The following is a 13,753-nucleotide window of genomic DNA, read 5'->3' as shown; positions in this document are numbered from 1 at the left end:
TACAATCTTAAATTGGGTAACACTTCACTTGAAAAGGGCTCTCACCCGTCGTCTCCGTGGGTTTTGTCACACACTACAAAATAGCCATATACAAGGTCACACTGGGCAGTGGGAGAGCCAAAGCAAATCCTCTCTTCTGCCTCCCAGATTGGCACAGTGTCTTCACTGAGCTCTTAACTCTGTGACAGGCCCAACATTTAAGCACTTTACATGCTTTATGACCATAGGAGCTGAGAACTATTTTATAGACAGGTTTAGAAAGGTGAAACAGTCAGACACCTGGGTGGCTCAGTGGCTGAGCGTCTGCCTCTGGCTCAGGTGGGATTGAATCCCACATCAGGCTCCCCGCAGGGAGCCTGCTTCTCCCTTTGCCTATGTCTCTGCCTGTCACTCTGATCGCTCATGAAAAAAATAAATAATCTTAAAAAAAGAAAAAGAAAATGGCTTGTCTAAGGCCATCAATAAGTGGGGGGGACGAGAATCAGACACAGGGCTATCTGACCCCGAAGCCCAATGTGCCCTGCTGCTCACTCACCCAATAAGCTACTATCTCATGGGAGCATTGTTCCCAACAGTGAAGAAGTGGAAACAATCTATGTGTCAAATAAAAGGGAACCAGTTTTAAAAGTATTATAAATATGTCTACATGTAAAATAATATAAAAGGACATTCATAGCAGTTTAGAAATGCTAGAAAACTATACTACATAGGTATATATGTATACATGTTATATGAACATGAATATATATGTGGATATGTGGACTTGCATATTGTGTATCTACATACTATATGTGTATATGAACAAGTATGTGCAAATATATACACACACATACACACACATCTTTATCTGCAACTAAGGCCATATCTGTAGGCATATCAAAACATCTATTTACCAGCTCCATGTATAGCCGTACTGTATCCGTATCTATATGAATCAGAGTAAAAGGGAAAGAGGAAGGAAAAAGCTTTCTGAAAAACCAAGAGAGCTTCCTGGAAGAAGAGGATCCTAAACAGACCCTTAAAAAAAAAAAAATCAGAAGGTTTCACAGGAGCCAAGGATGAGGGGAAGTCCAGTCAGGAGCAAAAGACTTAGATGCCAGAGAAAGGAGCATGCATGGACTTTGGAGTCACTAAAACTGCTATTAATAAAAAACAAAACAAAACAACACCAGGGCACCAGGGTGGCTCAACTGGTTAAGCATCTACCTTCGGCTCAGCTTATGATTCCGGGGGCGTGGGATCAAGCCCCATATCAGGCTCCCTACTCAGCAGAGAACCTGCTTCTCCCTCTCCTCTGCTGCGCCCCCACACACACACCACTCGTGCTTTCTCACTGAGAAAATAATATAAAATAATAAAAATAAAAAACCACACCAAGCAATGGAATATGGCCAAAAAAAGTTTGAGTGTGCTGTGTGCCAGGTGTCTGAAGGAATCTGGAAAGGACTCTGTCCTCCAGGAGCTGGGAATTTCAGAGGAATTCGTTCTCAGACATGGACCGGAAGTAATCCTTCCACTGCTGAAATCCTCAGGTGTGCGAGGCAGCCTCAGCGCCCTGCACCAGCCCTCCTGATGAAGGAGCTGTGTGTAAAGGGCTCGTGCTGTCTTGGAGAAGCCAGTGAGGCTCAGCAAATGGAATGGGCTTAATTAAGCTAAAGCAGCTAATGAGAGAGACTTCCTGAAGGTTCATGACTACGAGGAAGATGCAACTGTGTGAAGGGACCAGCAGCAGCGGGAGGACCCCAGTGCCCGATCAGAACCCCCTGAGGATCCTGCTTAGGGGATGGGGAATGCAGGAGTGGACCAGGCTTCAGGGGGAAGCAGTGCCATCAGCGGGGCAGGGGTCTGACTCAGCCATGTCAACAAGCAACTGCCTGAAGGTGAAACTGTACCTAATGAAGCTTATGAACCCCAAAGAATGAGGAAGGAGCTACTGACAAAACCCCAGCCTGTCTAATGGGGTTTATCTCGACTAGACCAAGCTGGACTTCACTGAGCTAATTTAGACAGTTGCAAAGAGGCTCCACCATCTTCAACAGTAAGGATGTTTATTTCTGGTCGCTAATATCATTTTCAAATGTATACTATTTATGTTTCTAGTATATTTCTGAACTATGAAAAAGCGGTCAGGATGCCCTACCTGCAGAAACTGTAGCTATTATTTGTTAAACACCTACTCAGTGCTAGACACTGTGCTAGGGTCGTAAGCCTCACACAAATCTGCAGAGAAGCTATCATCATCCCTATTTTTCCAGTGGGGAAACTGAGACTCAGAGAAGTTAGACAGCTTTCCTAGAGTCTTATGGTGAGCTGGAATTTGAACCCATGTCAGTCGGACTCCTCTATGCACCATGCAGCCCCGACTACAGAGAGAAGTCGAATACTAGCATCGTGGTGGACATGGAGGGGCAGGAAAGCTCTTGGAAGAACTCAGGATCCCAGCAGTTTTGAGGGGGGTTAGTGCAGGGGAAACGCCCTCTGCATTCCGTCAGCCCAGCGCAGGAGTGACAGAAGGAGCTTGAGTTACCAAGAGAAGATTGTTTGGTTCCACGGCTCCTATCCAAAGAAAGAGAACAAAATGGGTGATGCATTTTAGACTTTACACAGACTTTACACAGTAGGGAAACACAGACCCCTGCTCCAAGGTGACTTTAGGGCAGACGGCCTCAGAGATCTTGGATTGCAAAACCCCAACATCCCTCAGGAGTTAGCCTCATGCCCAGGACTCCATCTCTGGTACTGGGTGGGTTCCCTCTCTGCTCCCCGGAGCTGCCAAAGGAAGTCAGAAAAAGTGTGCCCTGGGCTCTGGGGCCACTGGCCACCCCAGTCTGGAGTCCTTAACAGGTTTCTCCACACTGAACAGAGAGGAGGCTGTATGGCCACCAGGTGGCGCCCTCCCCCAGTGGCAGCCCCCCTCCCCCCTCCTCCCTCCTCCCCCCACCCCCAGAGGGGAAGGCTCAGGGGTATTTTCTCATGGGTGCTGTGTTTGGTGACTGCTTGGATTCCCACAGTAGTAAAATCCTAACAGCCAAGGCAGAAGGGGAGTGAGATCTCTAGCCTTACCCCCTAGTTCTACTGATGACAATGAGGTCCAGTGGGGACAAGGAAATGCCCAACATCACACGGCAGGCTAAAACCCCTTCTCTTGACCACTGACTGGGTCTGGTGCTTTTCCTGCACACTAAGACACCTCCCACACCCCACCAATGGGCTACCAGAATACTACCCTGAGCCAAGAGCCATATCTCAGGGGGGTGGGGGAAGCTATGTTCCTTTCCCCTTCCCTGCCATTCCCTGTTGCTTCCAGATCAGGCCCTGCAGCCCAGCCCCAACTACAACAGAGGCACTAAGGATAGCTCATGATTACCACTGCCTACCCTGGCTCAGCCTGAGAGCTTTCCAATCATCGTCTAATCATTACTGGACCATCACATCTCTGTGACCCACTCTGCTTTCCCATTTACAGAAGAGGGCTCTGGAGCTCAGAGAGGTGAAGAGATCTGTCCAAGACCACTCAGCTTATCCAACCAGCTCATCTGGTTTTGAGTACAGGCCTGGGGGTCAGTTCCAACCTCCCTGTTGACCTTGGCCTTATCTTTTGTGCTATAGTCTCTATCTCAAAACACTTTGAAAGACTTTTTCCCTTTTTAGCCTGACAAGAGTTCTGTGGATTGAGGAAAGGCATCATAGCCCATCTTAAAGATTAGAAAACTGGGACCCAAGATGAATGGCCCAAGGTCACTTGACTCATGGTAGGCTTGGATCTGGAACCCAGGGCTTTACTCACTGTGTGGAATACTCCAAAGGACCCTCCACACCTCACTGCCCAACTACAGCCCTGCTAATGTCTCCCAAACTCATGGAACTCAACAGCTCAAATTGCAGGTTCGGGAGACAGAAGAGTTGGGTCTGCATGCCAGCCCTTAGTTATGTGACTGTGAATAAGTTACCTACCCTTCATGGTTGTTAGGTAATTGAGCCCATAGATGTTGCATGCTGCTGCCTGGTACAGAGTAAGTGCTCAGTAAATGGTGGCTATTTATAGATATAATTAATTAAAGCACTGTGTTTAATATTCCTGCTACATGAGCCTTAAGATGTGCATTGTCCAATATGGTAGCCATTAGCCAAGTATGGTTATTGAATACTTGAAATGTGGTCCAAACTGAGAGGTGCTCTAAGTCTAAAACACACTCCTGAACTTGAAGCTGTAATATGGAAAAAGGAATGTAAAATATCTCATTAATGATCTTTATATTGCCCACAGGTTGAAATTACAGGTTAGACATACTGAATCAAATAAATACATTATGTACATAAGTAATTAATAAAATATATTGTTAAATTTAATTTCACCTGTTTCTCTTTACTTTTTTAACGCGACTCCTAAAAAAATTGTTATTACATACATGGCTTGCATTTGTGGCTTCTACAAATGCTATACTTCTACTATATACTGCTGCCTTACTTTCAGAAACTCCACTACTGCAGCCCACCTGCCCTGGTTTACCTGAATGATGTGGAATATAAGGGCTTTGAACCAGGAATCCACTCACTGGCTGAGGCCCCTTGGGCAAGTCACTGCAACTTCCTGTGCCCATTAGAAATACAGGTTTCAGGATCCCTGGGGGGCTCAGTGGCTTAGCGCCTGCCTTTGGCTCAGGGCATGATCCTGGAGTCCCGGGATCGGGTCCCACATCGGGCTTCCTGCATGGAGCCTGCTTCTCCCTCTGCCTGTGTCTCTGCCTCTCTCTGTATGTCTCTCATGAATGAATAAATAAAATCTTTTTTTAAAAAAGAGAGAAAAAAATACAGGTTTCACACACACACACCCCACCCCACTATCTGAAAGGAGAGCATTCCTATGACACATTTTGTAAGTCCAAATGGCAAAAGCAAAGAAGCAATTACCATTAATCTATATGGAAAAAAAAAGTGGGCATTCCCAGACCCCCCCCAAAAAAAAAACTTTCTAGGCTTTCCTGGTACCTTAGGACACATTTTGCTAATGGATGCATAAAATAAATGGAGCTAGAGCACCGATGCTTACAGGCACAGTTCCAAGCTCTGGTAGCTTGATGCTGGGATGCTGAGAGGAGTTCCCAGGGAAGAAGCTTGGTGCGGCCACTCTGGCTGCTGGGGGGCATGCTGCGTCTTTAACACCTCACTGCAAAACAAACACTTAATGCTATTTTTGCTTTTTTCATAAAAGTGAAACTCCTCTTCTAATTTCTTTTGGTTAACAGAAAACAGGTACTAACATAGGTCTTTCATAAAGTGAAGTAGTAGACCACAAACTTCCGAAAAGTGGGGAAACTTCTATATCCTTACCCTTCTAAAACAAGAAAACAAACCAAAATAAATCCTCAATGCCTCACAGGCTGTTGTGGCAGTGAAATGAAATCGTAAAAATAAGGGCGCCTGGGTGGCTCAATTGATCAAGCATCTGCCTTCCGCTCAGTCCTGACCCCAGTGTCCTGGGATAGAGTCCCTGCTCAGCGAGGTGTCTGCTTCTCCCTCTCCCTTTTCCCTCCTCCTCCCCCTCACTCCTGCGCTCTCTGCCTCTCTCTCAAATAGATAAATAAAATCTTAAAAAAAAAAAAGAACTAAAAAAAAATCATCAAAACATCTACCATGTTCAGTGCACTACTTTGCATGCCTCTTCTCATTCAGTCCTCACACAGCCCAGGAAGGTGCGGCCGTGGTCTCTCCCAATTTGTAGGTGAGGACACGAGGTTCAGAAATGTTCGGTAACTTGGACAGACTCTTGTAACTTCAGTAACTTGGCCGCTGTATTGTTCTATATCCTGTGCTAGAAGTCAAAATTAAACACAGGGGGGAAAGCATACAATTCCCCGCGGTAACCTTGAGCAAGTCCCTCTGCTCCGTGGGCCTCAGTTTCCCCTTCCTGTAAAATGAGGGAAATGTTTGGATGGTGGGTAAGGATCTTTGAGGTCCCAGTGTTATGGGGTGCTTCGAACATTTCAGTGAAAATAGGACTTCTGGAACTCTTTGAAAGTCCGATGACTACCATTGTCCATTCTGTGGGGATAAATGTGCATTTCTGTTTGTTTTAATAACATTTGTAGGAGCTTTATATAGTGTCTATGTCTGCTTACATTAGACGCTGTGTATTATAGTTAAGAGTCTTTCACTATTTCCCATATAAACCTTATTTTTTATGGGTTTGGGAGAGCTCAGCTGTAAAAACTCTCTTGGCAGAAAAAAAAATTTTTTTTTCAGACAAATTAGGTTTAAATCAGGAGGCTGGTTTCAGACACTTCAGACCCTGCATATTTTTTCTTCCTAGTCACTTTTCATTTAAAAATGAGATTGGCTGATTTCTTGGTTTCATTTCTTTTATGGGGATTTAGCACGACCATAAGCTTAACTGTTAGCTGCATGAAGAGAATGGATCCAGAGCCTTTTCCAAGGGACTCCAGGGCCTGAAGCCTGCAGACTGGCCTTCTAATCCTAGCTCAGTCTTCCATTAGCTGTGTGACCCTGAGCTGGTCATTTCACCTCTCTGGGTGGGGGACAAAAACATGCTTAGAGAAGTGAAGTTCCAAGGAAAAATGAGTGCACTCTACAAATATCAGAGGCCAGGAGAGAGAATAACATGGTGTTTTCACCAGCAGAGAGTAGATAATCAGAGTCAGGGTGTTACAGTCAGGAGAGAACCCAGAGGTTGAGAAACCTGCTGCATTCCTCACATTATAGATGGGGTCCACTCTGACCCACAGAGGAAGAGTGTTACCGGTGAAGGCTGGAGTTAGAATCCAGATTCTGTCCCCAAACCCTTTCTTTCTTTGTCTACCTTATGTTGGGGGCCAAGAAAGATCTGACTAAAGAGGCTGTATTTGTATGAACACACACACACACACACAACCTGGAGGTGTTTGAGACGTGGGGAAAAGCCAGGTCTCTGAGGCAGCCAGAGCTGCCCTTTGATCCAAGCCAACCCACCTTTTACTGCCCTATGACCTTGAACAATGTCCTTCACCTCTCCAAGCTGGCTGCCTCAGTTTTAACCTCGTGCAATCTTCATGAGGCATAAATGAAATAATGCATGCTAAGGGCCTAATTTCCTCTACAAATTTTAGTTGTTGCTCTGATTATTTCATGCACTAATAGGTTTTCAACATTAGAAAAGAAAAAAATAAATAGATGTAAGAAAAAATTATATTTACTGCATGGAAGTAATAAGAAAACTCTTCACAAGTATTTACTATTGTATGTGAATGAGTGGTGATTATTAGGATTCTTTTTTATTTGTTACATTTATACCCGCAGTGCCTAGCACCAGGTGGGTGCTCAATTAATGTATGTTGAGTAAAGTGTACAAAAAATACACCAGCCACTGAAGAAGTCAGAAAAAAAAACTGCAGCATAATTTTTTGTTGTTGTAAAAATAATACTAATTGTTTTAAAACGTAGAAAAATATAGCTAAGCAGAAGGAAAAGTCAAAATCATCCCTTTTCCCCAAACTCAGAGGTGGAGGTATAAATGTTTTGATGTACATTCTCCCACTTTTTCTCCTTGAATGCTATTTAGCTAGTTTTACATAAAGCAGGTCTCAATAAACAGTCTTTAGCAACCTGGGAGGTTTTGTTTTGTTTTGTTTTCCTCTCCACTTAATATATCATGCACAATCTCCGTGTCCATTCCCATACCTTTTCTAGGGGCTGTGTGGTAACCCACCGTACTGATGGATTTATTTAGCCAGTTCTGTAATTATAACACGTTGGGGTCTTTTGTGTTTTTCACTCTTCAGTAGAATAGTCCCTGTTGTTAAAACTTTGTAACATCAGGGAGGATTCCCTTGCAATAAATTCCTGGAATTTACTTTTAAGTTGGTGACCATTCCATTCCCCCTTAGATTAAAAAAAAAAAAAAAAGTGCTATTCTCATTTCAAAATTGCTAACGCCCGGGTTTTCGCCTGGGGGGGATTGAGAGGTAGGTTTCCGACAACCTGCGTGGACCCCAGGGAGAGAACGAGGAAGCCAGGGCGGGTGTCCCAAGCCGGTCCCTGGGGGAGGGGGCGCCACCGGCAGGCCAGGGGCTGGAGCCGCGTCTGCAGGCGCCCTGCGGAGACCCCGCGCCGCGCCCGTCGGGGGCTGGGCTTCCCCAGCGGGGGGCCGGCCGCGCGCCCCGCTCTGCGCGGCTCCCCGGCTCGGCTCGCGGGTCCTCGGCCTGAGCCGCGGCTGGGCCCGAAGCGGAGGCTCCAGCACCGCCCTCGCAGGCACGGCGGCCGGCGGCACCCCTCGGGACCCGCTCTCCGCTCGCGGGCCAGGGCTCCAGGGAAGCGGACGCGGGTGCGCATTCCTCCCGTGCCTAGGATACCTCGCGGCGCTAAAAATAGGCGAGGGAGCCGGGCTCCGGGGAGAGCCAGGAGGCCATCTGTGAACTCAGCCGGAGCCCCGGGTTCGAATCCAGATAAGGTCCCCTCCGGGTCCGAGGCACCAGGATCGGCTTGCTCCGCGAGCCTCAGTTTCCCCATGCGTGCCACGGTTTCTAAGGGACTTCTCAGCTCTCGGGAAGAGAAGGAAGAAAGAAGGAGAAAAAAAGTCTTGGATTTTCCTTTTCCGCTCCTCCCCGAGGGCCTCGGGGCCTGGAGCCGGGGACTGAAGCCGGGGGAGGGGTGTGCCGGGCGGCTCATTACCGCGAGGTGTTGCCCTAGTTAAATCGCGGGCCCGTTTGATCTGGCGGCGGGTGGCGAGAGGGAAAAAAGGGAAAGGTAGGGGGTCGGAGTGGAGAGACGCTCACACCTCCCCCACCGTTTCCTCGCACCCATAAAACACCTTTTATTAACTCCTTCGCGTCCGGAAGGGCTGGCGTGGCCGCTGGGCTCCTGCCTCGGTGTTTACAGCCAAGTCTAATGGGGCCCCATATTCACCCCGACGGCGAGGCGAGGCGCCCTGGACACGCCTGGTGCCGGCGCTGCCCGGGCCTCCTTTCTCGGCGCACGCCCATCCCGCGGAGGGCGCCCAGGGCCCGGCGCCCGGTGCGCGCGCCTCCCCCGCAGCGAGCGCGGAGCCGGGTGCAGGCCCCGCAGACCGTGCGTTCCCGCGCGCAGCCGTGGAGCTGTGCCGGGACGCGCCGGAGCGCCTCGCCGGGTGCCTAGCGCACGGCGGCGCGCAAAGCTGCCTGTCGGTGCACGGTTATTCAGGGACACGTAAACGCCGGCGTTTGCCTGCCCCACTTTAGTCTTCCACGCATCTGCGCCTTGGCATATGCACACGCTTTTATTTATCCTCACACCCAATCATGGGTGCGCTTGTGGGGGCACAGAAACCAGCTGTCCGGCACGAGTGCCCGAATTAGCAAGCACACACACTGCACGGCTTTGCACAAATCCACATGCTGTCTCACAAATATTTGTTTAGTGCTTTGTTCCTGGAAGGAAACCTAATTGTCTCAGTGTAACCACAAGCACTCACGAGCTTATTTTAGTCGAGTACAAAGTAATAGCCGCTATGATTTGTCGAGCTCTTGCCTCGCTCAGGGAGCTGTGCTAGGCAGACCCGGTGGTTGGCCCTCGCACAGCTGCGGGGCTCCGTGTGAGCTCCTGGACCATTACACACACATCTATAAGATCCCAAGAAGCTCACTTTCATGAACCTATTCCCCAGAGCATCCCCTTCTGTCGACTTGCAATGCCCTCAGATGCCATTTGCTTGTATGACAAGCCCCCTTCCCAGTAACCCCAAACCACCGCCTGCAGACACCGGTGTGCATACCATCCCACACATCAGCTGAAATGCTGACCCACATAAATCCTAGCCTGTCCTTTCTGGGCCTAATTCGTTTCCAGTTTTCCTTTCTGTGGGTTCACTGAAGTTATCCTGTCCAGCCATTATATTCTAAGAACTTTTTTCTTTGTCCCACGAATAAATCCTCCATCTGCCCCGCTTTCCTGACTTGATTTGCCATTTGGTCAGAACATTTAACAAAAGAGAAGTCAGAACAGAAGATTCTCCGCCTAGCAGAAATGATGGGGCTAGCGGATATACCCACCAAGACAACACGCAGGCTGCCTCCGATTTCAGAAAATCTTTTATTAGTCAAGAGCATAGATACTGCTTTGGCAAAGGGAGGAGGCGGTGAGTGGTCTTATAGATTTGAGGTAGAAAAAGGGTAGGGATGGGGTAATAAACACCTGAGCGCAGCAGGCATGGTAGGTAGTTTAAATACATAAAAACTTTTCAACGTAGGGAAAAGTTTTTATTTACAAAGGAAGGAGGGAAAGAAGGAAGGAAGCAAGGAAGGAAGAGAAGAAAGAAGGAAGAGAGGAAAGAAGGAAGGAAGGGAGAGGAAGAAAGAAGGAAGGAGGGAGAGAAAGTGTTTCCCTTGGAACTAAATAGGAAGTGCAGCGACAATAAAATAAAATAAAATAAAACACCACTGTTTGAAGGAGAGCAACAAAAGGCAGCCCTCCGTCTTCCTGGTTTGGTTCTCTTTCCCTGGCAAAAACTATTGATTCCTCTTATTGCATTTTCATTAGGGAAGAGAGCGCCCGGGGGTTTTGCCGCAAAGCGGTCGGGGAGGACAAGAAAAGAGCCAGTAGGCATAGTGGAGAAAGCATAGGGGCTTCGAAATTCGCCCCAGAAGGGTTGGAAGGGTGCGTTTTAGCGCGCTTGAGTCCCGCAGTCCCTCTCTCCTGCATTGTGCAGCCAAGAGCCGCCCTCTCAGTTTCAGGGGTGGGGGGTGGATATATATATATTTCTCTTTCTCTTAATGTATTAAAAACAATTTCAAATGACATTGCACGTGCGATCCAAGTGTGTTGTTGCAGCTGGCGACCTGCCAGCACGCAGCAGAGGCTCTGCGGGATGCGCCCCCATAAGCCCCTGGCACCCAGAGCCTGGCCCTCGCCGCCGCCTTCCTCTCCTCCCGGGGCTCCGGGGTCGGGCAGCCGTGGCGGGTCCTCGGCGCGGCCTCGGCTCACTGGTTTAACTCCAGCGCCCAGACTTGCTGCGGCCAGCCTGTGCGCCCTTTAATCCTCTTCTCGCCTGGGCCCAGGGCAGGAGGAAAGCCTTCGTGTTGCTGCTGCCAGAGGACACACACAAGAAAAGAGGCGAGAGACAGGTTTAAATTTTTCTACTCCTATCGCCCAGGCATAGAGTTGGGGTGGGGAAAAGGTTTTGGGAGCAGTAACTGGGCGCCTTTAAATAAGTGAGCGATTTCTGTTTGCAAAATAGGCAAACAGGCTCATAAATTTGCCTTTATGCGCCAGAGTTTCTGGGGGCCGGAATGGGATGGGCAGTCTCTGGAGGTTTGGTAACCAGAATTTTCTGTGCCTGGTGAAACTGATGCGCATAGTTTGTGCTTTATGGCGCCAAAGGACGGCCGCCAGTATTGGAATGGGGAGAGTGGGAATCAGCAATTTTTCCCTCTCGTGGGCCTTCTCCCCCCCACCCCCAAGTCCCACTCGCTTTCCCACCAGGATAAGCGTCTGGGCTTGGCCACTGGGTTGGGTCCCTGCTAGTGCACTAGGAGCCTCGGATGGCTAGGAAAGGAGGAACCAGTTGGCCTGGCCCACTATCCTCCTTCTTGGCTCTTAGCAAGAACCTAGCGGTGCTACTTTGAAAGAGGCGGCAACGAGCAGTTGGTGAGGATACGCCCCAAAACTCCTTGCAACCACGCGTCCCTCGGCTTGCCTCTCCTCCACCCCGGTGGCAGTTTAGAGACCCGATGCCTATCTATCTTTCCTGGTCTCCCCCGAGGAGCTTTCCCTAGATTACCACAGCCCCTGCGGGGCAAAGAAAACCTGGCGGGGCTCTCTGGTCAACTCCTAACTTGCTGCGGCGGGCCCGAACACACCAATTTAGAGAAACGAGTTCCCTAGCTTGGAAATCACCGCCCTCAGGCGTCCCAGAGCCCTTGGGCCAGCTGACCCGCCCTCCAGAAAGTGTCGCCCTCACTGGAGAGGATGGAGAAAGGTCGAGTAGGGATTGCGATCTCCAAAGCCAAAAGCAGTGGGTAAGACCCGTGCCTCTTGCTTGTCAGAGTTTACACACAAAACCAACAAGGTTGCTCTCAGAACTAGCTCGCTGGGCAGTGGAGCAGTGGGACCGGATCTGGGCTGGGAATAGAAGACCTGACTTGTTTTACCCCAGCTTCACCTCTGACTCCTTGGGTAGGTGGCCTTTAATCCCTCGTCCCACTCTGGGCCTCAGTTTCCCTATCGGTGCTAGGAAGTGGCCTAGCCTGTTCAGCAAAAACTCTTTGAAAACTGAGTCCACGTGCATAAATCCACACTAAGGCAAATTAAAGTAACAAATTTCTACTGCGTTCTTAACGTGGATTCCAGGAAAGCCCAGGAATGGATCAAGCCCCCCTTGAAATTGGGAGCAAAATATAAGATGTGTACATTTTCTCAGGTCTGCAGCTTCCAAAGGATCCTTAAAAGGGATCCTTTGAAGACTGTCTTCTTTCACAGCCTTACAGACTGTCCCACATTACAAATGAATTCAAATACGAAGCTGCCCCCGCCGCGCACACGATCCCATACTACAGCCTCAGAATTCCCCGCAGCCTCTCAAAAGCGCTCGCACAGCGATGCAGACTCCTTCCACCGTGCCCCGGGCCTGCGGGGGCTCACCAAGCCGGGCCCTTAGCCGGAGCCCACGGGCCCCCGACTTACCAGCTCCCTTTTCCGCTTGCTCTCGCGGCCGCCATCCGCCTTCTTGAGTTCGGCCTTGAAGGCTTCGGGGTCGCCGGCCTGTGCGTCCTTGGCCAGCACGTCCATCAGATAGGCGATGTAGCTGGTGGCCAGGCGCAGGGTCTTGATCTTGGAGAGCTTGGTGTCGGCGGGCACGTTGGGGATGCACTCGCGCAGCTCCGCGAACGCGCTGTTAATGCTCTCCGTGCGCCTCCGCTCCTTCTTGGGTCCTGAGCCTTTCCGCCGGCCCAGGCGGCCGCCGAGCGCCTCCAGCCGCCCGGGGCTCTGGCCGGGCCTGGCGTCGGGCCCGTAGGCTGCGGTGGCCGCCGCGGCTGAGGGCGGTGGCCCGCCGGCGGGGAAGTCTGGGGCAGCGTCCGCGGGGCTCAGCAGCCAGCTCTGGAAGTAGGGCCGCTCCTGGTGACAGCGCGACGCCGGGCCGAAGAGGAAGGGTTCGTGGAGCATGGGGTGCGTTGGGTGTGGGTGGTGATGGTGGTGATGGTGGTGATGGTGTGCGTAGCTGCCCACGAGGTTCATGTTGGAGCGGCCCCTGGCCTGCGCCGCCAGCCCGGTTAGCGCCGCCCCATGCGCCCCAGACACTGCCCGGGCCACCCGTGGGCTGTGGGGCGGCGCTCTGCTGGACGCCGGCTTGGGGAGAGTGTGGGGCGAGGCTGCGGACAGGCGCGCCCGCCGGCCTCTCGCCTGTTGGGTCCCGGGCTGGGACGCCGGGGCCGCAGACCTAGTTAACCCTTCTGCGGCCTCCCCTGCAGGGTCTGGCTTATATAAGGCCACGGCTTTGATGTCAACCTCTCCCTGGAGCCAATGGCAGGGGGGCGGGGAGGAGGAAAGGGGGTGGCCGTCCCGGGTTTTAAGCTCAGCGAGCCGGCACCGCACGGCTCTAGGCCGCCTGCGGGGACAGGGAGGCGGCCCCGCCTCCGCCTCCCCACCCCCATTTCCCGGCTAAGGGGGAGGCGGGGGCTCCGTACTTGAGGCCCAGGCCTGTCAACACCCTAGACGGTGGCTGCCACCTCCTCCCTGTGGACTCAAGGAAAGGAATCCAGAATCATCCGGTGAAAAGAAGGCCTTTACC

At 50.7% G+C, this 13,753-nt stretch overlaps 1 protein-coding gene across 2 annotated transcripts; it reads right to left on the bottom strand.

The window, feature by feature from the left end:
- Positions 1–10,040: 10,040 nt before the first annotated feature.
- On the bottom strand, positions 10,041–13,339 carry HAND1 (heart and neural crest derivatives expressed 1). 2 transcript variants are annotated; one of them, XM_077895777.1, is made up of 2 exons: positions 12,649–13,339; positions 10,041–11,051 (listed from the first exon to the last, which is right to left on the bottom strand). In XM_077895777.1, exons 1-2 carry the CDS (start codon positions 13,198–13,200, stop codon positions 10,947–10,949), a joined length of 657 nt encoding a protein of 218 aa, XP_077751903.1. In that variant the 5' UTR covers positions 13,201–13,339; the 3' UTR covers positions 10,041–10,946. The 2 variants fall into 2 exon arrangements, with proteins under 2 accessions (XP_077751903.1, XP_077751904.1); XM_077895778.1 differs by having other exon boundaries at positions 10,041–11,048.
- Between the last annotated feature and the right edge of the window lie 414 nt (positions 13,340–13,753).

Source organism: Canis aureus, chromosome 4 (genome assembly GCF_053574225.1).
Source record: "Canis aureus isolate CA01 chromosome 4, VMU_Caureus_v.1.0, whole genome shotgun sequence".
NCBI lineage: Eukaryota > Metazoa > Chordata > Mammalia > Carnivora > Canidae > Canis > Canis aureus.
The sequence above is the reverse complement of the archived record's forward strand: the minus strand, read 5'-3'. Positions and strand labels throughout refer to the sequence as shown.

Bases quoted from the DNA above. Each gene is read 5' to 3' on its own strand.
- HAND1 (XM_077895777.1), bottom strand. From the start codon at position 13,200: ATGAACCTCGTGGGCAGCTACGCACACCATCACCACCATCACCACCAT. The intron at 11,052-12,648 runs GTAAGTCGGGGG...GTCCTCTGGCAG, and splicing joins GCAAGCGGAAAAGGGAGCTG to CAGCAACACGAAGGCTTTCC.